Source organism: Mustela putorius, unplaced genomic scaffold (assembly GCF_011764305.1).
Source record: "Mustela putorius furo isolate JIRA1106 unplaced genomic scaffold, ASM1176430v1.1 tig00000139_pilon_pilon_pilon, whole genome shotgun sequence".
In the NCBI taxonomy this organism is placed as follows: Eukaryota; Metazoa; Chordata; class Mammalia; order Carnivora; family Mustelidae; genus Mustela; species Mustela putorius.
Window position 1 is genome coordinate 14874788 of NW_025421293.1, and position 22020 is coordinate 14896807.

The following is a 22020-nucleotide window of genomic DNA, read 5'->3' on the forward strand; positions in this document are numbered from 1 at the left end:
GGTGCAGATACCTGTGGACTGAGCGCTCGTCTCCAGTGCTGCCAGGGCTGTGTCTTGGTAAAGGCACAGTTTGCTGCTCATTCTGCAAGCCTTGTGCAGTCTGGGCCTATGTCTGCAGGGATAGCTTGTGAAGGACAGTCCTTTCGGGGGATGTGTAGCAGGCTGTCTGCATTTCAGCAGCTGGTTTGGGGGTGAAAGCCGCCGTGAAAAATCACTGAGTTACATCACCAAATATGACCCACCCAACCCCATCCACATCAGGGCTAAAACCCGTGAGAAGCACCCTCTCGTGGCACAAACATGGGTCCTAGTGGCCCAGCGCACCGTGGCCCATAGTCGGCCGCCCTGCTGAGTGAAGGTCTGCCGGCGGCCACTGGATGGAGCTCCACAAACATGCCTGTTCTCCAAGGCTGGAAGATGGTTTAGAGTCATGGTTGGTCGGCTGAAACTCTAGAATGTCCCGGCTGGTCTCCTGGCATCTTGGGCTCTGGCGTCTTATTTCCCAGGTTCACATGATGTCAACAGCAGATGGGCCGAAAGAGCCTCTTGTTAAATGGTTTTAAGTATCAGGAGAAAGGTCGAGAACGCAATAGGCACTCAACAGATGCTTTGTACTGAGGACTCCTGTCTTACGTGCACGATCGACAAAACAAGGCAAATCATAAAAAGTCTTTAAACTGTATCTTATTTATTAAGATATTATAGGTATCTTCAAATTCTTTCATTCCTGGATAACTGTCACTTTTCAGCTTTATGAGAGCTCACTGTGTGCACAGCATGTTGACCACTTGCCGAGGGGGTCACACACACACACACACACACACACACAAACCCCAGAACTGCTGGGGCCACCAGGACACTCATTCTGTCCTCAGCCCTCAGGATGTGGTCAGGGATCTTTAAATTTTTATTCTCAGGGAAGAGTAACATTTTCAAGAGTCATAAGGCTGTCTCTGCTGGCCTTTGTGGGCAACCTGTGCGGTGGTGTTTGCAGCACACTCTGCTACCATCTGAGGCTGGCCACAAACGGTCATATTACTGTCATTGTAACCGAGGAGCTACAGAGAAACAACCAGAGATGGCAGGATCTGTGTCACTAGGGGAAATGCCGATTTTAGGTTAATACGTTCTGATCTATGTCCTATGCCCCTGGAAATACATTTGAAGAATTCCAAAATTGGGTAATACGTATCAAATAATTTAAATCTTCAAATGTGTGGGTTTTTTCTTAACAGGTTTTTCTTCCTCATTTATGTAGAATTTTAGGCCAATGGGTACATCATAAGATTTAACAGATGAGAAATGAAAAAGCCTCCAAATTCTCCAAGTGATTTTAAATTAAGAACAGGACTTGTAATTTAGCATCTTAAGCATTTATTCCAGGTTTATCTTTATCAGGTGCTTTCTATAAAAGAATGTTGACTTATCAACATGTCTGTCCCAAATAGCAGCACGTCTGGTTTCCTATGATAAATTCTATAACCTTCACGAAATAAACCTAAGATTAAGCTCATCTTTTGGAACTTTAAGCATGGCAAGATAGATGTGTGTTTGTGGATTAATAAAATTAATGAGCTTGGAACATAATGTTTCACTGGGAGAAATACAGATTGGTCAATTAAAATATATATGTAATCTTTATTTAGCATTGAGTTCACAGTCTACTTTAGCTTTTTCCAAATAGTTCCTCATTCTTATCTCAGCCCAAAAGTCTTTCCATTTTTTTGGCAAGTTCGCAGAAGCGCTGGAAGCTCCCATACCTGGAAGAGAAGTGTCAGGTCACAGCAGATTGATCCAAGATGAATTTAGCACAAGAATGTGGATGAAGAAATGTGAAATGGACAGTAGGTTCTGCAGCATGTGGGGTTGGTGGCAGAGGTGTCCCCAGCAGGGAGAAGAGTGTGTCTCACATCTGTGAGACCCGGGTATGCTGCAGAACTAGTGGTGGGGGTCTCTGTTAGAGGTAAGGGTCTGCACGGGAGCCCCAGCCTGCCTTGGGCCTGTGCTCCACCAGGAAAAGCTGCCAGGCTGCCAGGTGCCTCAGGGGCCCTCTATCACCAGCACACGTGAGTGTTAGGATGGGGGGAGGGATCCCTGGCAAGACCCACTCAGGCCCCCAGAAGGGGGGTCTGGAGGTCACCAGAAACAAGCCAGTTTGCAACCAGAGACACTGAGAAATGGAAAACAAATCAATAATTTTAGATCCCTCTCCTGTTTGAGGGACCTCAGCTGGGGTGAGGGACTCTGCCACTCCTCTCTATGCTGTTGGCATTTCCCTCTCTCCTAGGAGCTCTTTCTCCTCAAGCAAAGAGCAGAACAGGTAAGCAAGGAAAAGGGTCTTTTTATTTGAAATAGCACTGCCACTACAAACCAGCCCACCCGCTGGATCCCGTTTCCACTAATAACGGTGCTGGCTTCCTGATCCAAGAGCCTGGCTGTGTGTGGTGGACCTTGGCCTGACCCCTGTCTGGGGTCTGACTGCCAGCTGGGACAGAACTAGAGATCCAGCAGTAGCAGGCATGTTGGAGGTGAGAGGTTCTACGGCTGCAGTGTTGGGACCCGTGCCGTCACACTGGTCACTTAGGAACACCAGACTTTCCCAGGGGAGCCATGGCCTCGGGACTACCCATAGTTTAGCTCACAGCTGGAGTAGGGTGGAGGGGGTCAGGCCTGAGGCTTTCAGGATTTGAAAAGAAACTCCAGTGTATCTGAAGACCTGCAGCAGCAGTTGGGGGGGGGTGCACCCTTGGGTAGAACTAGCACATTCCTGACAGAAGCAACCTGGAGACCTGTCTCCTTCTGCCCCGGATCTACTGCCAGGGCCCCACAGAAGTGGTCTGGACTTTCACAGCTGGCAGGGCCGAGCAGGGCCAGGGCCCCACAGAAGTGGTCTGGACTTTCACAGCTGGCAGGGCCGAGCAGGGCCAGGGCCCTGCCATCCAGTGTACTTTATGGATCCTGCACAGGCAGACTCTTCACTCAGTCCCATCCCAGCATCCTAGAGGGGATACATTATGCAGATGGAAAAAACAATGGCAACCAAGTCACGGACTAAATTTCCCAAGAGATCAGGACCAAATGGAGCAACTTCCCCGCATGGAATGTGGCAAAAAATCGAGCCACACTCTGTTATCCTCAGACCAGATGTGTCAGAACTCAGAAGTTTTCAGGTTATCACAAGTTAGTATGTTAATATCTCCACTAGGGAACTAATATCCAAAATACATAAAGAACCCCTACAACTCAGTAGCAAAATAAAATCTGATTACAAAATGCGGAGAAGGTCAGAAGAGACATTTCTCCAAAGAACACGGACGGCCAACACATACATGAAAGGCTCTCTGCGCCCCTCACCACCGGGCAGGTGCACATAGAACCACAGAGGGGGACCCCCCACACACACCTGTTAGGGCGGCCGTCATCAAGAAGATGAGAGAAGAGCTGATGAGAATGTGCAGAAAAGGGAACCCTCATGCACCATCGGTGAGAATGCAAACTGGTACAGCCACTTAGTCAACACAGAGGTTCCCCAGAAGTTAAGGAACGAGAACTTCCCTACGATCTAGTCCTCACACTTGTGGGTACTTACCTGAAGGATACAAAACCACTAACCGGAAAGATGTCTGCGCCCCCATGTTCAGTGCAGCATTACTCCCCATGGCCGAGACACAGAAGTGGCTAAGTGTCCCTCAATGGACAAGTGGACACAGAAGACGTGGGGCGGGGGGCATACACACATGCGTAACACACACTAGGGAACAACAGCCATAAAAAGGAATGAAGTCTGGCCACTTGCAACAATACAGACGGACCTGGAGGCCACTGTGCTGAGTGAAATAAGTCAGACGGAGAAAGACAAACACCATAGGCTCTCACTTATATGGGGGATCTTTAAAAAAAAAATAACCAAGGTCAGAGAAGCAACAGACTGGTGGTTGGCAGGGGTGTGGGTGGTGGGAGAATGGGTGAAGGGGAGTGAAGAGATAAAAATAAAAAATAAATAAATAAATAGGGTGCATTACCGAGCAACGACCAAAAACAAAGCAGGTGTTTTTTTTCTGGATGCACAGCCCTAAAAGCAGGGTGGAGTTACCATATTACCAATTCCCAGCCCTGTTCCTCTGTAGCCGTAAATGGCAGGAAAATTTCGGTTGAAACATAAACCACATTTTAAGGAATGTGCATGTTTATGATTTTCCTTTTAGCAAACCACTTCTGTGGACCAGTTTTCTGCACACGCACACACACAGTTAACACGCCGCGTGTATTGCATGCTGGGGCAGGGCCCCCGTAATCACACTCCTCTTTCTGCAGAAAAGTGCCCTCCTACCACTGGAGGTCAGGGTTTGCTACCAAATGAACTTCCTGCAAACCTGAAAAACAGATCTTCCCGTTTTTAGAGTTTGGTGGGTTTCAGAGTTGGGAGTAAGGGGCTGCAGGTCTGGGGTATATTGTGATGGTGTGAGGGGCAGGGCCTTCTGTTTGCATAGTTGTAAAGTTGATGGTTACGGGCCACGGTGTAGAAGAATCCAGGCAGGTTTTGGGCTCCCCGTGGCAGAGGCCACGGAGGACCTGACGGGCAAGGTGGTGATAGTGGCCCCATACTCTGCCCCTGCGCCCCACGAGGCTCAGTTGTCCAGGCCTGTCTCTCCCCTGGGCAGTTCCTTCCAGCTTCAGCATTAACTGCCTTTTCCTCTCTTCTGTGTATTTTTATTGTTCCGTCTGGTGCCCACAGTGGGGAGTCGAGCTCTAAAGGTCAGCTGAGATCACCCATGAGGGCAGCAGGGGTAGTGGGTGCATTCAGCGGGCAAGGAGAGAACCGCGAGCTACTTTACTCTCGATTTAGACCAGCTACCACGCTGGCTTCGTCCATCGGAAACATCTTGACACCACCTCTGTGTGTGACACCGTGCGCCTCTGCTCCCCGCCGCCCCCAGGCAACCCTGCAGTCGTCACACCCACCCCCACCCGTCGGAAGAGGGTGCTCTTTTGTGTTGCTTCCTTCATTTTCATACTGTTGCGACTTTTCTGTCAAATCTTTCTTTCTATGAACAAAAGTAAAGTAAAAGAGGGAATCCAGGGTTGTAGCAAGACAGAGTATAAATACTGGCGTTTGACTGTCATCATGTCGTTCTGGGACCCGGTGTGGAGGAAGCTGAGGACGTGGCCCCGGGGATGGAGCAGTGCATGGGCCTTGGGCAGAAGCAGGTGGGCTGATGCAGCTTCCCTTCACCCCAGGCCCCTGCTGCTTTGAACAACGTGGCCTTGGTGTAAGAGAGGCCTTTGTGGAACAACAGCAGACTTGGCGAGGACACATCCAGTGCTGTCCTTTGTTATTGCCGCACTGACCTCCTGGGGAAGACAGCGACACGGTGCTGAGCACCCAGCTCAAGTGTCAGTCACCTGTCTCCCCGGAGGGGGGTGTGGGTCGTGCCTCAAGGCGCATGCACCCTCAGCCAGCGGCCAGGTGACTCCGCAGTGAGTGCTGGTGGTGGCCCCGGGACTGGCTGTCTATGCCATCACCTGCTGGACCCCCACCTGGTCTGGGGAGCAACTCTGATGCCCACAGTGCATTTTCTTGATGAGCCGCCGGAGTTTGCCAGGAAAGCTCCTGTTGATGTAATGGTAGAGGAGCGGCATCACGGAGCTGCTGGAGAAGGCCAGGAATCTCGACAGGTCCTTAGCAAAGAGCAGAATCCCCAAGTGGTGCCCATCCACGGGCTTCCCCCGCAAGGCTAGCAACGTGTGCCCCAGGAGGGTAAGGTAGTGAGGTGTCCAGAGCCCAAACTGCGTGCACACGGTGGCCACCAGAAGCCTGTGCACCGAGGGCTCCAGCCTCCCTGTGTCCTGGTCAAGGGGCGTGTCTTCCTTGCGGAGCCTTGCAATGAGCGCCAGCGCATAGAGGACAGCCAGGGTGGGGACCAGAAACCCAATGAACACCATGATTGCATCAGCAGCCTCTGTGTCCTGCATCTTGGAGCACTCGACGATCCTAGCCGCCACGTGGCTGCAGATGTAGAAGAGCAGGGAGGAGAAGCTGGTGAGCAGGGCCCCGCCCCAGACAAAGCCACACACGTGCCTGGTGTTGTAGACGCTGGACATGTAGGTGCGGGGCAGGGCCCGCTCGATATAGTAGTCGAGGCTGAGCAGGGCTGTGGAGTACATGGTCACCAGGGAGGAGACGTTGAACAGCACCAGCAGTGTGATGTGGGCCTCACTGCTGAAGCCCCACAGGGCCCAGCCGGAGGCTGTGGGGCCCAGCAGGTGCACGGGCGCCAGGGCGCTCAGCACCAGGCCTGCCACGGCCATGTTCACGAAGTAGACATCGGGCATGGTCATGCTGCTCTGGTCATACAGGTTGACCAGGACGAGCAGGGCATTGTAGCCCAGGCCGATGGGGACACCGACGACCAGGTAGAGCAGAGAGAAGAGGGACAGGACCACGTGGAAGTGCTGGCAGAGGCTGTGGTCCTCAGTGCCACCCGTGCCATTGAGTGGGCCGCAACTCCACATGGCGGTGGCAGCGGGCTGGGCTGTGTGGGAGAAAGCAGGAGAAGGTTATTCTGCCCCAGGCCTGCGAACCCCCAGAAACACAGAGGTGGTACAGGAAGAAAGCCTCGCTCCTTAAACTAGCAGAGAACGGTCAGAGTCTCAGATTCTGTCCTGCATGCGCGTCTCCTGTGAAAGCAAAGGTGCCACCCCACAGCTGTTTAAGTCCCAAGCTGGACCCGCAGGGTCACAAGGCTGTGATAATCTGACTGGCCATGGTGAGCCTCCCTAAGCCTGCGGCGGCAGGAATCTGAGCCATGGACGATTTACCCAGGATACTGCTAGAGAAGTTGCTCCCTGCGTACTCACTGGCTCCTGCTGGGTCCCTGCTTCTCTCTGCCAGGAGGGGACATTCTGCAGGACCTCCCCCACTCCCACTGTGGCCTCACCCCTCTGCCTAGGCTGCGTGGCTTTCAGTCCACGTAACACCCGCCTGCTCAGCCTCTTTACTGAAAGTGGGTTAGAAAGACAGGTGACTGTGGAGCCCATCAGCCAGGGTGGCACCCGCACAGCACTCACATTCCCGCACAGCCAGGACACGTGCCAACAGGGGCCTTCCTGAGACAGGGTGACCCTCCACAGCCCCCCAGGTGAGGACAGCAGCCTCTCTGTCTAGCAGGCAGGCCACAGCCTTGCCCAGACCCTTCTTGGCATGCGTGGGAATCGTGTATACCTTCCACACCTATGTCTTTGGTGTGGTGGCCCGAGACCCACCCTGTTTCACATGACACCAGGCTGCGACAGCAGGCTGTACCTCCAGCCCTGGGAGCGGGCGCGGGTGCACACGTGGGAGATGTGTGGGCAGCTGCCAGACTGACGTGTGTCACCGTGTGCAGTGAACGGAGCTGGGAGGTGGGAGGCTGCCACGGGCTGACAACGCTCATGCCTCCATCTCCACAGGGCCGTCACTGGGTCCCAGTGAGGCCACATCCACAAGAACCATCATGGAGCCTGGGGTTTCCTGGGGGATGTGCTCCCCGCCAGGGAGGGGGCTCTGCCCTGTCAAGTCGCCCGTGCCCATGCCAAGAAAGACAGACAGGGGTGGGCCATCGGTCCCAGCACCCTCACTCAGCCTCTGAGGCAGCGCTCCAACAGGGTGCAACCAAGCGGCCTGTGTCCCAGCACCTAGGAGGCATGGGCACACAGCCGGCCGTGAGAACCCACTGCATGAGGAAAGAACACACTTCACAAATGTCAGTTCTTTGGAGGAAAACCTTACTTTCAAAATGTAGTTTGGTCCAACCTGATCTCCTGCTCTCAGAATAAGAAATCCTCTTGGGCGAGCATATACAAAGCAGACATTTGTTTCCTGAGCCTTAGGACAGGGATCAGCCAGCCCTGCTACCCACAAAGGGGCTCAGGGGCCAGGCCCTGGCCACATGTACTGCTGCGCCACAGGCTGGAGCCTGGCGTGGAGGTGGAAGGTAACGCGGAGAGAGGGTTCTGAGAGCACAGACCTTACCCACTGGTCTGCCTCACCCTTGCCCCACCCAGGCCAGTGGGATGACAGGGGGTTAACAGTGAAGGAAACAAAAGGAGGCCAGGGGCCCCCACTGCAGGAGTGTGTCTGCATGGGAGTCCCCCAGCCTCAGACTGTGGTGGGCACACAGGTCATGCAGGCATCAGGGACATCCAATCCGGGGAGTGTTTTGCAAGCCTCACTTAATGCTGCTTAGCAGCCTGCGATGATGTGTGTCAGACGGCAGCGACACTCAGGGTCAGGCTGGGCACAGGGCTGGCCGGCTCTACCCACATTGGTTACATCATTGATACAGTGTTTACTGTCACCCACAGTGTAAGCTCGGCCCTAAAGTCTGGACAGTGCTCCTCAGCCTATGGCCCTGGTGGGCACTCTGCACCCCAGGGGCCGAATTCTGGGGGAGAAGGTGGGAGCCCCGGGCAGGTGGCACGTGTGTCCCACAGCCAAGGCACAGGGTTCCGCAGGGAGCTGGGGAGGGGAGTCATCTAGCTGATTACATGGCAGGTTTCCGTTCTCCTCCTTCCTGAAGGCCTCCAGAGCTGGCTGGGGATGTTTCAACAATGTGGCCTCTTCTCTGTTCTGTGGCTCCTCCGTGCTGAACCATGGCTCCAATAGTGAGCGGGGGGACAGGGAACAGAGGAGGCTGTGGGGCGCTCATCTGCCAGACTTCACTGGCCTGGAGTCCCCCAGAAACTACATTCTTGTGGCCACTGTGGACATCTTCCATCCCAGAGCATCTGTCTGTGCAGTGACCAGCTGGGCTCACATCCTGCCCAGGGACCCATAAGGTCTGCCTGAGATGTTCCACCTGCTCTCGTGTCCAAGCCTCTTTCCTTACAAGAGGAGAGAGATGCATCCCTGAAAAGGCAGGGCCCTGCGCCATCGTTAGGCCAGGCACTGGCTCAGTGGGGCGCTGGCCAGCAGGAATGGCCGGGACCTGAGGAGCCACACTTCTGGTCCGACAGAGCCCGTCCTCCCTCAGGCCTGCCCCAGGCTTGTGCGGGGCCCTCAGCCCTCCCTCCCGCAGCCTGTCCCTAGCATCACCCCGAGTGGCCCGTAGCCGCACCCGCGCCTCAGGCTGCTTACCTCTATCCTAAGTGCCCGTGTCTGTGTGCCTGGACCGCAGACCCCGTGAGCAACACGGCAGCATGGACGACAGGGAGAATCCTGTGTTTCTCAGCACACACACACCACCACCACCCCCGCCCGCCCTGGGTGCTTATCAGTGGCAGCCTCGCGGCGCTGGCTTCCTGCGCGGTGCGTGTGCGCACTCCGTGCCCAGCGTGGAAGCCACTTGTTTTCCTCCAGTAAATCGCTCAGTGTCGGCCTCCCTTGGCAGGCCCAGCGGCCCCTCCCTATCTCTGTTTACAGCCAGCTCCGCAGAACGAGGGCTGTGCCTGGAAGGGCCAGCACCATCGGGTCGGGCTCCTGCCCCGTCGCACCAGTTCCAGGAGTGCCAGGTTCCTTCCCCCTGCACCCCAGCCCGTGCCGAGTGATGGGGCAGGTGCGGCAAGTCTTGCCCAGAGCTCACATGGCCGTTCCTGACACTTGGGATATAGGGCGTGTGCAGTGACAAGTTTCTCTTCCCTTGAGCAAGGAAACTGAGAGGCAACTTAGCACAGAACCAGAGGCCACACCAAATCTCCATGGAAAGGGGCTGTGGCCTACGGCTCTGCAGCACGGGCCCCAGGGCTCTGTGAAGGGGCAGCAATGGCTGAGGACAGGTTCGGGACTGGCAGGAAGAAGGGCGGGTTCTCCCCTGTGTCGCTGTGGCACCCACAGCTGGCCTGAGCACGGCTACAGCGGAGCTGCTGGCCGGTGGCCACTAACCGTGTCCCCTCCCAGCCAAGGGCTCAGGGAGCCGCTGTCCTGCCTGCCCACGGCTGCCCCATGGGGCCGCAGGGAAGGGCCGCTGGCGAGCGGCCATCCTGGGCCAAGAGTGGCTCCATTCTTGGGAAACGGTCACGTGGAGCACAGTCTGTTTAGAATTTCCTTCCCAGTTCTCGTGCCTGTGTGGCCTGGCTCACAGGTCGTGTGGAGAGCAGGCGGTGGCCATCAGTGCTTGGTCTTCAGTTGAAATAGGCCTGAATTTCTGTTTGCTGATAGCCAGGAAACACAGAACGTACTGACTTGATTTCAGAAGCCAGAGTTCGCGTCCGTGCATGGTTCTCGTGTGTATGCAGGCGGAGGATGCCAGCTGTTGGCTTTCTGTCAGCCTGATGATGACAAGCTTTGCTCTTTTGTCCCAGCATTCTTCTAGGGAAACCACTTTGTTTTCTAAACACGGGCATGTGGTATTTGCCAAAACAGGAGTGTTCATTCCCGTCTGGGAGGATGGCGCTGAGAGGCAGGGCAGGGAAGGGAACAGCTGGCAGGGAGGCGGGGGGCCAGGTGCTGGGGTGACACCACCATCGCTGAGGCCACTGGACAGCCACATGCCCGCCCCAGGATGGGCTCACCCATGCCCTGTGCAAACCGAATGTGGGTCCCTGTGATCACGGGTGGTCCCGCTGCACAGGGGCTGCAGGCATGTGGCGCAGGTGGGCGGGAAGCAGGTGGAGGTACTCAGGAGGGATAGCGACTGTACTCCCAGAACTGCCCCGTGTCTGTGGGTCTGGTGCGTGAGCTAGCGGTGGTCCTGCCTAAACCCTAGTCACAGGCCTTTGGTGAAGCCTGTGCAGGTCTCGCAGCTCCTGGCTCACGTCACAGCTGACCTTCCAAAGGATGAGCACCAGGGTGGCTGGTGGTGGGGGCGGGGGGTCCTGTCCGGGCCAGGACTGCTGTCTACCATTCTGCACCTGGAGCCAGGCGGATGCCCCTGATCCCCCAGGCCTGCCCTCCTGGCTACACAGGGCCTCCAGTGGGGGCTGGCTCAGCCTGCCTTTCTTTGGTTCCTGTTCCCTTGTGGTGACTCCACTTCCCTTTTGCACACTCTGGTTTTGCAAGTCCAGGAACCTGGGAACAGAGACTTCCCTTCAGGGAGGAGGCAGACCTGGGAACAATGGTCTGGCTCCCGCCCTCCAGCCCAGGCCTCAGACCACCTTTCCAGCTCCTGAGAAAGAGGAACTTGGAGTGCAGCCGGAGTTGGGGGGGGCGGGGGGAGTTCCAGGAAGGTCCTCTCTGCAAGGCCACTCGGGGTTCAGTGCACTTCAGTGCCCAGCACTCCCCACTCCACCCATTCTCATTTGGAAATCTGCCACATTCTTCCAGGACAGCAGGATGGATAATCTAGCTTCCCGGGCCCTGTCACCTGCTGTGTGCCCTTAGCAGAGAGGGTCAGGATCAGTGAGGACCCCAGTGGGCTTCTCGTCTGGGCTAGCCTTACAAACAGGCTGGGCCTGTCTCCACACCTCCTCCCAGGACCCTCCTGGGCCCCACCTTGCCAGAGCTCCCTGCTGCTTCCCTGGCTCCTAGGCCTGCTTCCTCTTCCACGTACCCTAGAATCTTTTCTAGAAGGGTCTATTGGCAGAGCTCCCTGGTTTGCTCTGCCCGTCCTGCCCCCACTTCCTCCCACCTAACCAGCTCCCTGGTGCTGTTCCTTTGCCCTCCTCCACTGGGCCTGCCTCCAGCCTCTCGGTGCCAGACTTACTACCGCCTCTCCCCTGCCCCCAAGAGCTGCGCAGGTCCTGCGCCTGCAACCACAGCCTTGCAGCAGACAAGGCGCCAAGAATGGTCCCAGCACCTGTCCCCCTGCCTCTCCACAGGACTGTACTTGGGGTCCCCCTGGATTTCCACTCCTGCCAGCCCCAGGTCTCACCTCATCTGGGTGCGGCTTCTGTCACAGAAACTCTCCCTTCCTGGTTGGGGTCACAGCCTCCTGGAGGGGCCCCTCACAACCGTGACCATCCTCCCAGAGCACTCTCCTCTCAGTCCCAGATCTTCGTGGGGACAAGTGACCCACTCACCCTTGAGACCCCCGCTGAGCCAGGCCCATGGCGGCTTCTGCGTGCGTACGGTGTGTTTTCCGGTGAGCCAGGACTGCCTGTCAGCCAAGCTGCACAGAGCAAGAGTGCCCCGGACATGTGTAGGTGTCTTGCTGCCCACGTCCGTGGCAACGGCAGCAGCAGGCCTGCTGGGCCTCCATCCTCTCTGCGGCTGAAATGTGGGCCTCTGTGGTGACAGAGTGGCGGCCCAACTCCATGGCAGTGGGAGGGACCGCAGGAGGGCCGTGCACGGTCAGGCTGGCCTATTCCTCATGGGCACCGGGCATCTTGGCTGGGCAAGAAAAGGGAGGCAGCTCTTCAGGCCAGGGACCTCACACCTGCTTGGGGTTGTCCAAGACAGAGACCACTGTAATCTTCTGGCTTTTTCCACAAAGGTGACTCATGTACTCACCTTCTCTGAGGGCTCTGTGTGTGTGTGTGTGTGTGTGTGTGTGTGTGTGTTTTGTTTTCTAATGACACTCAGAAAGAAGAAAGCTGCACATCATAAGGACAGGGCCAGTCTTTCAGGTGTCTGCTCCCCTTCCTGGTCCTCTTCCCATGGGCTGGAGAGGCCAGGATGGCTTGTGGGGAGCAGTTCCAGGCCTGGGGGCTAGCGGGCACCCAAGAGAGGAGAGCAGATAAGCAGCCAGCCTGGTGGAAGGAGGAGTAGCTGGACCACAGGAGGGTTCTACGCCCCAGACCAGGTCAGAGTGCATAGCGGGGCCAGCCTGGGAAACGGCAGCCCCAAGCTCCCTGCTGGGCCAGTCCTCAGTGGCTCAGACTGTTACTGCCTCCACAGCCACGTGGCGCCCCTTCCCTGAGCTTGGCTGCATTCGCACCCCAGCGAGGGCAGCCTCCAGACAGGCCAGACATTTCCCTCCAGAAAAGCCTGAGAGGACCCGAAAGCTGAGCTGCCATCCCACTCGTGAGGCGGGCTGCACCGTGGGAAGCCCTGGGAGGGAACAAAGCTGTGGTCATTTCTTCTCCATGTGGAGCGGTCGGTCACCTCTTGGGTCTCAGAAGCCCTACCCTTTAGAGGTGAGCAAGGCTGAGGTCCGCAAGGACAGAGTCTCGTGGTCCAAGCTGGTGTCCATTTGTGGATTTGGTGCCCCAGCACTGCTGTCTGGGCCTCTGCCACCTCATGGGGTGCCCCAAGGCCAGACTATCAGAAGGGCCCAGTCCAGGAGCTGCCTCCTGCAGGGCAGAGAAGACCCAGTGAATGCTGGCCGAGATGGAGCGAGAGGCTGGTGGGTGTGCAGGATGCGTCTGAGTATCCGCTCGGAGGCCCCGAGGACATGGAGCCCTTTTGGGTTCTGTACCCCATTCCAGTTTCTAGGGTCTTCACAGTTTTCACGTCCTCTCTGTCCCTTCATCCCCAGCTGGAGCCTGTGTTTCCTCAGCTGGGTGACAGTCACCTGCAGATGCTCTCATGCATCAAAGAAAAGCCATTTTCTTCCAAGATGCCTTCTGGGCTTCAGTAATTCTATTTCAAGGAGACGCTTTCCTAGACTTGCCAGTTTCTAACCGCAGGAGAGTTCTCGGCTGCCTCCTGATCGCGGAGGCTCTCAGGCAGGGTTACGGGCTCAGCACATGAGTGTGAAAGGGCTGTTTGCCTCAGGCTGTAGGCATGGAGCCATCAGAGAATGCTGAGAGAAGGGAACCCGCAGCTGTCTGACCTGAAGACCCATGGGCCTGATGGAGGAGGATGTCCAGTGGCCGCAAGTCTGGCCTAAGCACCCCTCTGGGCAGCTGTCCTTACTGGCTTGGAAAACCAAGGAAGCGCCCTCTGCTCTGGGCCCTGAGCTGGGACTTTGGGGCTCTCCGGTTTCTTCCCTGATGGTACTGGCCAGCGCCCGAGCATGGCGGCTCTGTAGGGGTCACACAGACAGCCCAGAGGGCCAGTGCCAAGAGCAGGCACAGGCCTGGGCCCTGGTGGCTGCCCAGTGAATCAGCACACGGGGAGAGAGGGCCCTGCAGGCCGAGGTTTTAGTAGGAAGGCCTGTGGGTAGGAGGCCAGGCTGCAGGGAAGATGAGCTGACGGGAAAGCTGGGAACAGACAAGCCACTCCTCTGCTCAGCGGCCTGAGGAGCCCCGGAAGACCCGGAGGGGCAGGGTGTCCCAAGCAGCAGGGGTGATGCCCAGGCCTGGGGGACAGACAGGGACAGGTGCAGAGCGGGCCCTCGGTGTGTCCCAGGACAGACACCAGTCCTAGGAGTCCTAGGCGGCTTTCCTACTTTGAGGAAGCAGCTCTGAAGGCAGGCACTGCCTTGAACCCTGGCCTCCCTCCTTCCCCCTCGGTGGTGGAGGAGCTCTAATGCAGGTCTCTGCAGGGCAGGCGGCGGCTTAGGCAAACGCTTGAACTTCGCAGAGGGAGCAGAGTAACCACCTGTGACCTAGCGCTACACGCTGTCAGGAAAGGTGCAGGTGCCCCTCATTTTGCTCAGCATCCCGACCAGTCGGGAATTCCGTCTGCAGAACCAGCCCCCCAGATTGGTGCCCGGGCTCCCTGCTTCCGTACAGGGGGGCGCTGGTTAGGCGGGTAATGTACTACCTCAGTAGTACTACCAGCTGTACTACCAGCTTAGGAGACTGGTGTGACTGCTGGAGAGTGGAGCATGGCAGGGCGAGCCTCAGCAGGTTCCCGGAGGGTGGATGAGTAGGGTGCAGGCCCATACCCTCCTTCCTGAATGCGGGGAGCTCATAGAAGGCTGGCTGTGGACTTCTGCTCAGAATCTACCACCTGACGTGGAAGGCGGGTGTGGGAACGTGAGTGCCAGGCACAGGCCTGGTGCCGGCTGTTGGGGGCGGGGAGGGAGGGGACAGCGGCAAGCCTCAGACCACCGCTGTGCACCGCAGGGACGTCCCCATCCCAGAGGCTTCATGGTCTGGGTCCGGGCTTTGGTAACAACGCCAATGGCACATTTGCTGGTTTGGCATTCATGACACTGGGGCATGAAATATGTCCCCACAGCATACAGAGAAGGGGGGCCGGCGGACAGAGCAGCTCTGACCCTAACTCAGGAAGACTGGGGGAGGCCTCTCAGCGGTGATATATACCGCTGAGAACTGCTGGCAAGGCCCACACCCCAGTTAGGCCGCCTGTTAGAAGCATTTTGAGGCAGGACGTTGGCAGCTTGCTTTCTGTGCCTTTTCAAAGAAGAGCCTAAAATGGTATAAAGCAGCCCATCAAAAGTGGGTGTCTGTAAGTAATGAAAATGCTAAAATCCAGGGCTAAAGTAAATAGTGATCTCTGTGCAAACAGATGCCAGGAGTGGGTCAGGACAGCAGCCTGGGGGAGGAGGGGATCGTGGGCTGTGTGGACGCACGCGTAGCAGGCTGCTGCTGGGGTGGGCAGGGGTCACACCTCCTGGGGTCCTGCATGTGTGTGTATGTGTGTGCGCGCGCACACGCGCGCCTATATGTACAGAGCCCACAGAGACCAGCAAAGAGGAATCAGCCTGTTCCAGGGTAGCTGAGCTGGTTTCACTAAAACCTTCCCGTTATTTCCTTGCTCTGTTAATCAGGAAATCCTGTCGTCTGCTGCTGGGGGCCCACTGGTGCTGGGCCTCCTGCCCATCTCCCTGCAGCGCGGGGGTGCACATACTGATCCCCCTGCTCACTTGATAAGTGCTAACTTACCCCTGAAGTTTTATTTTGGTATCAGCACTGTGAGGGGCCCTCCCTGACCGTAGCCCCTACCCCCACCCCCAGCCAGTCCTGCTGCAGTCCTGTCTTTGCCACCTGCTGAGAGCTTTCTGAATGGGAGGGGGAAGTCTCTTGATTCTTGCCAGAAGCCTGGTTGGCTGGCTGGGGAGGAGGTTCGCTAGGTCATGTCAGAGGCTCTCCCCCAAGGTGAGCAATAGAGCCCACACCACAGAAGGTATAGGAGAGTGGGAGTGCCTCTTGTCACTAGGAGATCAGGCTGTGGGCATGGGGCTGTGGGGCACAGGCAGTGCACCCTGAGTGGGCAGACAGCTCAGCCTGGCTGACGGTCTTGTGGGTTGTTTCTGTTTGACGTAGACCTGCTGTGCACCATGAGACTTAACTTCAGATGAATGTTCTAGAACAATCAGAATGCTTTGAAAATGACTCCTGAATGTTTATTTCCTTTTGTAATAATGGGCAGAGGCTTTAGCTACAATTAACATCCAGCTGGTAGGAGCCAGACACTCCGGAAAGGCCAGTGCTTTCATAGGTTTTTCAATGCAGAGAGCTTACGCATACTGATTCCTATCACAAACGCTGTGCCCTCCTGGGGTGTGATAAGAAACTGTTCCTCATATAGATGGGTTGTTTTGGTTTTTATTGCCTTTTGCTTTTTATGGTTCTAAATGGCAGAGTAGTGAGCGAACCAGGCAGCATGGCTCACACATAAACAAGGAGTGGCCTCTCTCTCTCTGTGGAAGAGAACAGGCCTGTCCACTGGCTCAGGAAGGGCTGCGGGGGACTGAGACCAAGCAGCCAGGTCCAGGCCAGTGGGGCGCCTGTGCCAGGCCACCAGCTTCCTTCCCTGGAAGGAGATGGGACACACGTTCTTTTGTCAACAGAGCGCTAGTTTCTTGGGCTGTTTTTTCCCGGATTAACTTAGTTTGAGGCTAGTTCTCCTTCCAGGCACAGCAGGCCAGGAAAAAATAGAAACTAAAAGACTCACTTAGAAATTCAAGGGGCCGAGAACAGATCAGGTCTCCATTTCAGACTCTGGGCAGGCCTGGCAGCCCAGCCTGGCTCCCCGATCTCCCCCAGCCTTTAACTCAGTGTGCTCTTTACCTCAGTGGCAGGGGGCACTCAGAGCCGCTGATCTTATCAGCACCTTGTGGTTCTTTCCCAGGGAGGAACCGCTGGTTAGTTTTACTCTGCACAGTTGCTTCCTCAGTTTGCTGGGTTCTAATTAAAACTGGGAAGTTCCTAGGCACACCCCCGCTGGCCTGAATGGGAGGAAAGGGACCGTGGGTGGTCCTGCTGGGGGACACACAGGACACCTGGCCCGTCTCACCCTGTCCTGTGATGTGAGGGATGTTGTGTTTGCACATGGAGACTCCCAGGGGACTGAATTCTGTTCCCTGGCACCATCATATTTTGGCATCTCAAATTAGAAAGAATATCACCCTTTTTCTTATCTGGACTGTGGCCCCTGCCTGGGTGGTATTTTGGGTCCTAGGCATGTGAGGCCCCTTTGGACAGATGCTTCCCAGTTCCACAAGTGGCTTTAGCCTTAGAGCCAGCAGCTCTAAGGCTAAAGCCACTTGTGGAACTGGGAAGTGACGGGAAACATTGTTTAAGGAAGAAGCAGCATGATTTCATCATGTGTGCTAATGCAGAGGCCCCAGTTCTCTGGAAGGGAACTCATCCCCTTCCTCTGCTACCACCCCGAAGACACTGCCCTAGTGTGTGGTTGGGTCACTAGAGGCCAGGTGGCAATTATGTTTCCAGGATTCCAAATGACACTGGAGGGACCAGAGTTGGGTGCAGCTGCTCCAGGAGCCCCCTCCCAGTCCCATCCCAGGAGGCAGCAGGGCCCTCTTCCCACCTGTACATCACACAGGCGTAGTTCCTAGCAGTGATCTCCGCAAGTATGTCACTCTCTCATTATATAATAGGTAGAAATCAGTCCTCACATCCCAACCTAAAAACCTGTGTGGCCCACATTAAGTGGATGTACCTTGCCTGTCATCAGCGTACCCTTTGAGTTACAGGGACACCAGTACCATGCTGACATTTGCATTCTGCCCTAAGACTGTGTTTTTCCATCCTCGGGGTATTTCCACACTCACGACAGAAGCAGGACACTGCATGGTCCAAGAGCTGTGTGTGGCCCTGGGGGACGGCCTTACTGCTCCAGCCCCAGCTTCCTATGTGTGACAGGCCTGGTGAGCACTAAGCACATGCAGGTACTTATCTGGAGACCTGCTTCATTCAGGAAGATACCAGGGTCTCTGGTTTGGAGAGCTGGGTCCCACAGCAGTTGCTTACAGAGCTACGCTGCAGGTCCTGGACAGTGGCTGTCTACTGGGTGTAGTTTTCATTCTGCAGTGCCCCAGCTAGACCCAGTCAGGACAATGGAGGGTCTGGTCACTTTATGCATGGTCAGAGTCACTTTCCCATACCCTCGTATATGCAGGGATCCGGGAAGCCAGCTTCTGGCTTTTTGCAATTGAATGCTAACCTCTGCTAGAGGCTGGCCTGCTCAAATGTGGAGCTTATTACTTAGAGCTGGAGTGGAGATCTCAAAGGAGATCAGAGGGATAAATGGTGCTCTGGACATCAAATGTACAGTCACCCTCAGGCTCGCCACATCTGGGCCGGGCAGAGGCTAGGTAGATGACCACAAGCAGATGAAAACCCTGCTTAGAGGCTGAACTTAAGGTGTTTATGATACTAAGTTGCTGCTTGTTGTGTTTCTTGTTGCTTCCAGAGTGGATGTTCAAAGGCGGGGGAAGGGGGGGTGTCCCTGCCTTCCTATGAAGTTTTGCAGGAGCCTTTCCATGCGCGGGGAATTGTATATTTTCATCAAGTGTCCAAGATAGTTAACAACAGATTTGCTGTCTACATTTAGATGTAGTTCCAGAACTTACTAAAAACTGTGTAATCATGAAGAAGAGGAAAGCCCTAAGCATGCTGACCCAGGAGAACGTAGTCAGTACCCCTCCCCTCCCCTCCCCTCTCCTCTCCGCGCCGCCCCCACCCCACCCCGGCGCCGGACATGTGAGGAACCAGTGGTGTTGCTAAGCCACATGCCCCTCCACAGGTTAATGACCGCTGGGCAGCCGCACAGTCAGCATACAGCTGGAGACTGGCCCCAGATGCGGGACAGTGTCCCCGCCCCCTCAAGGGGACAGCACCCCTAAACCTCTGGGGGACATCGTCCCCGCCCCGCAAGGGGACAGCACCCCCAAACCTCTGGGGGACCCTGTCCCCATCCCGCAAAGGGACAGCACCCCCAGACCTCTGGGGGACACTATCCCCACCCCGCAAGGGGACAGCACCCCCAAACCTCCGGGGGACGGCGCCCCTACCCCCGGGGGACAGTACCCGCAAACCTCCGGGGGACAGCGCCCCCACCCCGCAAGCGGACAGCACCAGGGCGGGGCCGACGCACCCGAGAGTAGGTGCGGGACCGCCGCAGCCCCGGGCTCGCTCCCCGCGCGGGCCAAGACCCTGGACGTGCCGGCCGGCCGACCCCGCCTTCGGCGCCCACTCACCGGCTCGCTGGGCCGCGGGCCACGCAGTCGCCGCGGGGCGGGCAGCTCCGGGCTCCGAGGAGGCGGCGGCGGGGTTCACGGCGCGCACGCCGCGCGGGCCTGTGTACACACGTGACCGCCGGCCGGTCCCGCCTCCCTACCGGCTCCGCCCCCGCCCCCAGGCTCGAGCCGCACTCCGACCGCGCGGGGCGGGACGGGGCGGGGCGGCGCGCGTTCTGTGACCCGAGGTCAGCCGCGTGCCGGACGCAAACCCCAGGCGCGCTCTTGGGCTCCCTGAAGCGCTGGTGCTAGTTGTGCTGAGTCAGAAGGCGCTCTAATCTGTAGGGCACAGCGCCCCCCCCCACCCTCCAAAGGCCGTACCCACCCTCCAAAGGCCGTAGTCTGGTCGGTACAGGTGCACCTGCTCCGCCCCCGCAGCATGCGTGGGCTGCTTCCGCAATCCCCCGTTACTTCCTGGGCTTGGGAATTACCTTGTGGGCTGAGCGCACCGCAGGAAAACCTCTGAAGCACACAGTGCATTGTTTGCAGCCCCTTTAATTTTGTGGCTGTTGTTATAATTAAACGTTGGGAACGTTTGAAGACCAAGGTGATTTACTCTGCTCTACTTCTTACGGTGTAATGGTACCCTTAGCCGCACATTCCGGCTCAGGATCCGGGAGCATTTCTGTCTGAAAATCAAAGCATGCGGGTTGCAGAACTTAACACAGATGTGCTGCGTGAGCAGGGGCTTAGAGGAACTGCAACAAACGAGGATAGCAGCCAGGGCTGCTTCTGAGCGGCCCGTGCTGCCTGCGTGCTCACAGGGGAGCTTCCTGACCACTGATTAGAGAGGGAGGTGATGGGTGAGCTGGCAGGCCAGGCTCCCCTTGGTCAAAGGGCACAGCAGAGCCCCATTCTCTGTCCAACCCAGGTGTAGACCTCCTTGGCCTTCTTGTCATTGCCGTAACTTCTCAGCCCAGCACCAGAAGTGGGTTTGTGGGGTAGGCATCTGGCCGCACCTGACACTTCACACTGCTGGGGGAGCCTTACTCTGCCAGCTCCTCTAACAGGTGCCCAGAGCAGCCTCTGGAGGTATTTATTGCATATGTCATCACCCCCAAGACATCATTAATGCTGTATACACCACTGCTTAATGAACCACTGTAAAGAAAACAATTGGCCAATTAAATTCTGACACGTCAATTATAAGAAGCATCCCGATTTTAGAAATGTTAAAATGAGAGAGAAAATGTGTCTTAGCAGCAATGAAATACAATCCTCTCATGTTAAGCTGTATCAAGGCTCTGAAAGCTTATGCAACTTGCCCAAGGTCACACAGCAGCTGGTGGGGTCTGGACTTGCACCCAGTCTGCCCAAGTAAAGCACTCTGCTGTCTGAGTCACCTTAGCAGAGTTCTGTTCAGAGCCCCTGGAATGCCAGGTCCACTGAGGTCTGCCCACAGGGTGTTTGGTGGCCAGAAGAACAGCTGCTTGTAACTGGGGTGAGCTGAACAGCACTCAGGTCACCTGCACTGTCTTGTCTGCAAAGAAAGACTTGCTCTGCCAAGCAGGCAAACAGGGTCGGAAGAATGGCAGAGAGTCTGTGTGTAGGGAGGAGGGGGGGTGGGAGATCTTCAAAGTAAGCCCACCCTCCAGCTGAGCCAAGATCAGCGTTTTATAGCTAGGGACTGTAAATAGGCACCAGAGGGTTACAGCTTCATATCATGCTGCTAGCTGCTCCCCAACCATTCAGGCCAGTTCCCATGGATGAGCCTGGCGTCTGTGGGGACAGCAGCACCATCCTGGGCAGATGTGGCCAGGGGTGTAAGAGCCATGCGACAGACGTGCATCATGGGTTTCTGACTGCATCACACTCAGATGTCACTTTGTGAAAACCACGTGCAGTTGGCCTCCCCTGGATTGCTGGTGAGGGTTTCTGAGGAATAGGAGTCGGGTGCCCCTGGGCCCCAGGGCCCCAGGGCTGAGCCTTTGTAGCTGCATTCACTGCGGCCGTCACAAGGCTGGTGCCCTAATTGTGCACTGCACTCTGCAGTGAAAAGGGAGACTCCGGCCCAGTTTTCTGCTGAGATCACGGAGCTGCCGCTCCCTGGATTACAGAAACATCACAATGGCCCTTTGCTTAGCTTAGTCTGAAGACTTGGCAAGTCTTCCTGGTGATTTTGGAGTGGCAGTTGATAAGAAAGGCTGCATTCCACTTTGAGGGGACTCTGGACGACTGGTTGGGGACCTGAGAGTAACCTGCTACACAGAGTCATTCTCTTGGGGGCTGGAGACCGGGGTGTGGAGGGTTCCAACTGCCCTAACCTGGACAGAAAGGCAGGGTCATCTTCTTTTTGAAAGGGGAACCTTCTTTCAGCCATGATGTGCTTAAACTGTACATTTGATCCTAAGTAACGTGTTGATCAGGGACAATGAATGGTCAAAGTTAATTTGTTTTTTCTTATGAGTCTGGTTTTAGAGTAGGTTCTGTATGGTGACTTTTGTGTGGTTTCATTAATGCAAGTAAATGTTCTTCAGGGCTCCAGTAAAGTATAGTAGACTTTGATAAGGCAGCGTGGAGGGCTTGGTAAGAGACAGTGTCCCGTCGTAGGAAAGCCAGTGGGCTAGATGGGAAGCGTGTGACTGATGTCTAGCTGTTGGTTCAGAGCTGGGCCCGTTGTTTCTCTGTTGTCTTCACAGGCATACACGTCCACAAAAGCAGAGAACAACTTGGCATGTTATCGGACTCATCTGATCAAACTTTTCTGCCCCAGTTTTAGCCAGGAAGAACTCACCGTCCAGCTCCCACATAACACAGTTTATAAAGATACTCTGTTTCTTAGAGAAGGCTGTTCTTTGTAGTTATATACTTTTATTTATATAATCTTATG

General features: G+C 56.1%; 2 protein-coding genes across 3 annotated transcripts in view; one reads left to right on the plus strand and one right to left on the minus strand.

Annotated features, from left to right (window-relative positions):
• The window catches only part of CUNH7orf50 (chromosome unknown C7orf50 homolog), a 124374-nt gene that overhangs the window by 69844 nt on the left and 32510 nt on the right, over positions 1 to 22020 (plus strand). The gene's annotated exons all lie outside the window — the stretch shown is intronic.
• Positions 1619 to 19300, minus strand: GPR146 (G protein-coupled receptor 146). Of its 2 annotated transcripts, none has more exons than XM_004776322.3 (2): positions 19152 to 19300; positions 1619 to 6533 (listed from the first exon to the last, which is right to left on the minus strand). In XM_004776322.3, exon 2 carries the CDS (start codon positions 6511 to 6513, stop codon positions 5512 to 5514), a length of 1002 nt encoding a protein of 333 aa, XP_004776379.1. In that variant the 5' UTR covers positions 6514 to 6533; positions 19152 to 19300; the 3' UTR covers positions 1619 to 5511. The 2 variants fall into 2 exon arrangements, with proteins under 2 accessions (XP_004776379.1, XP_004776378.1); XM_004776321.3 differs by lacking the exon at positions 19152 to 19300 and adding an exon at positions 9116 to 17134.

Coding starts and splice junctions, on each gene's coding strand:
- GPR146 (XM_004776322.3), bottom strand. CDS start 6,513: ATGTGGAGTTGCGGCCCACTCAATGGCACGGGTGGCACTGAGGACCAC.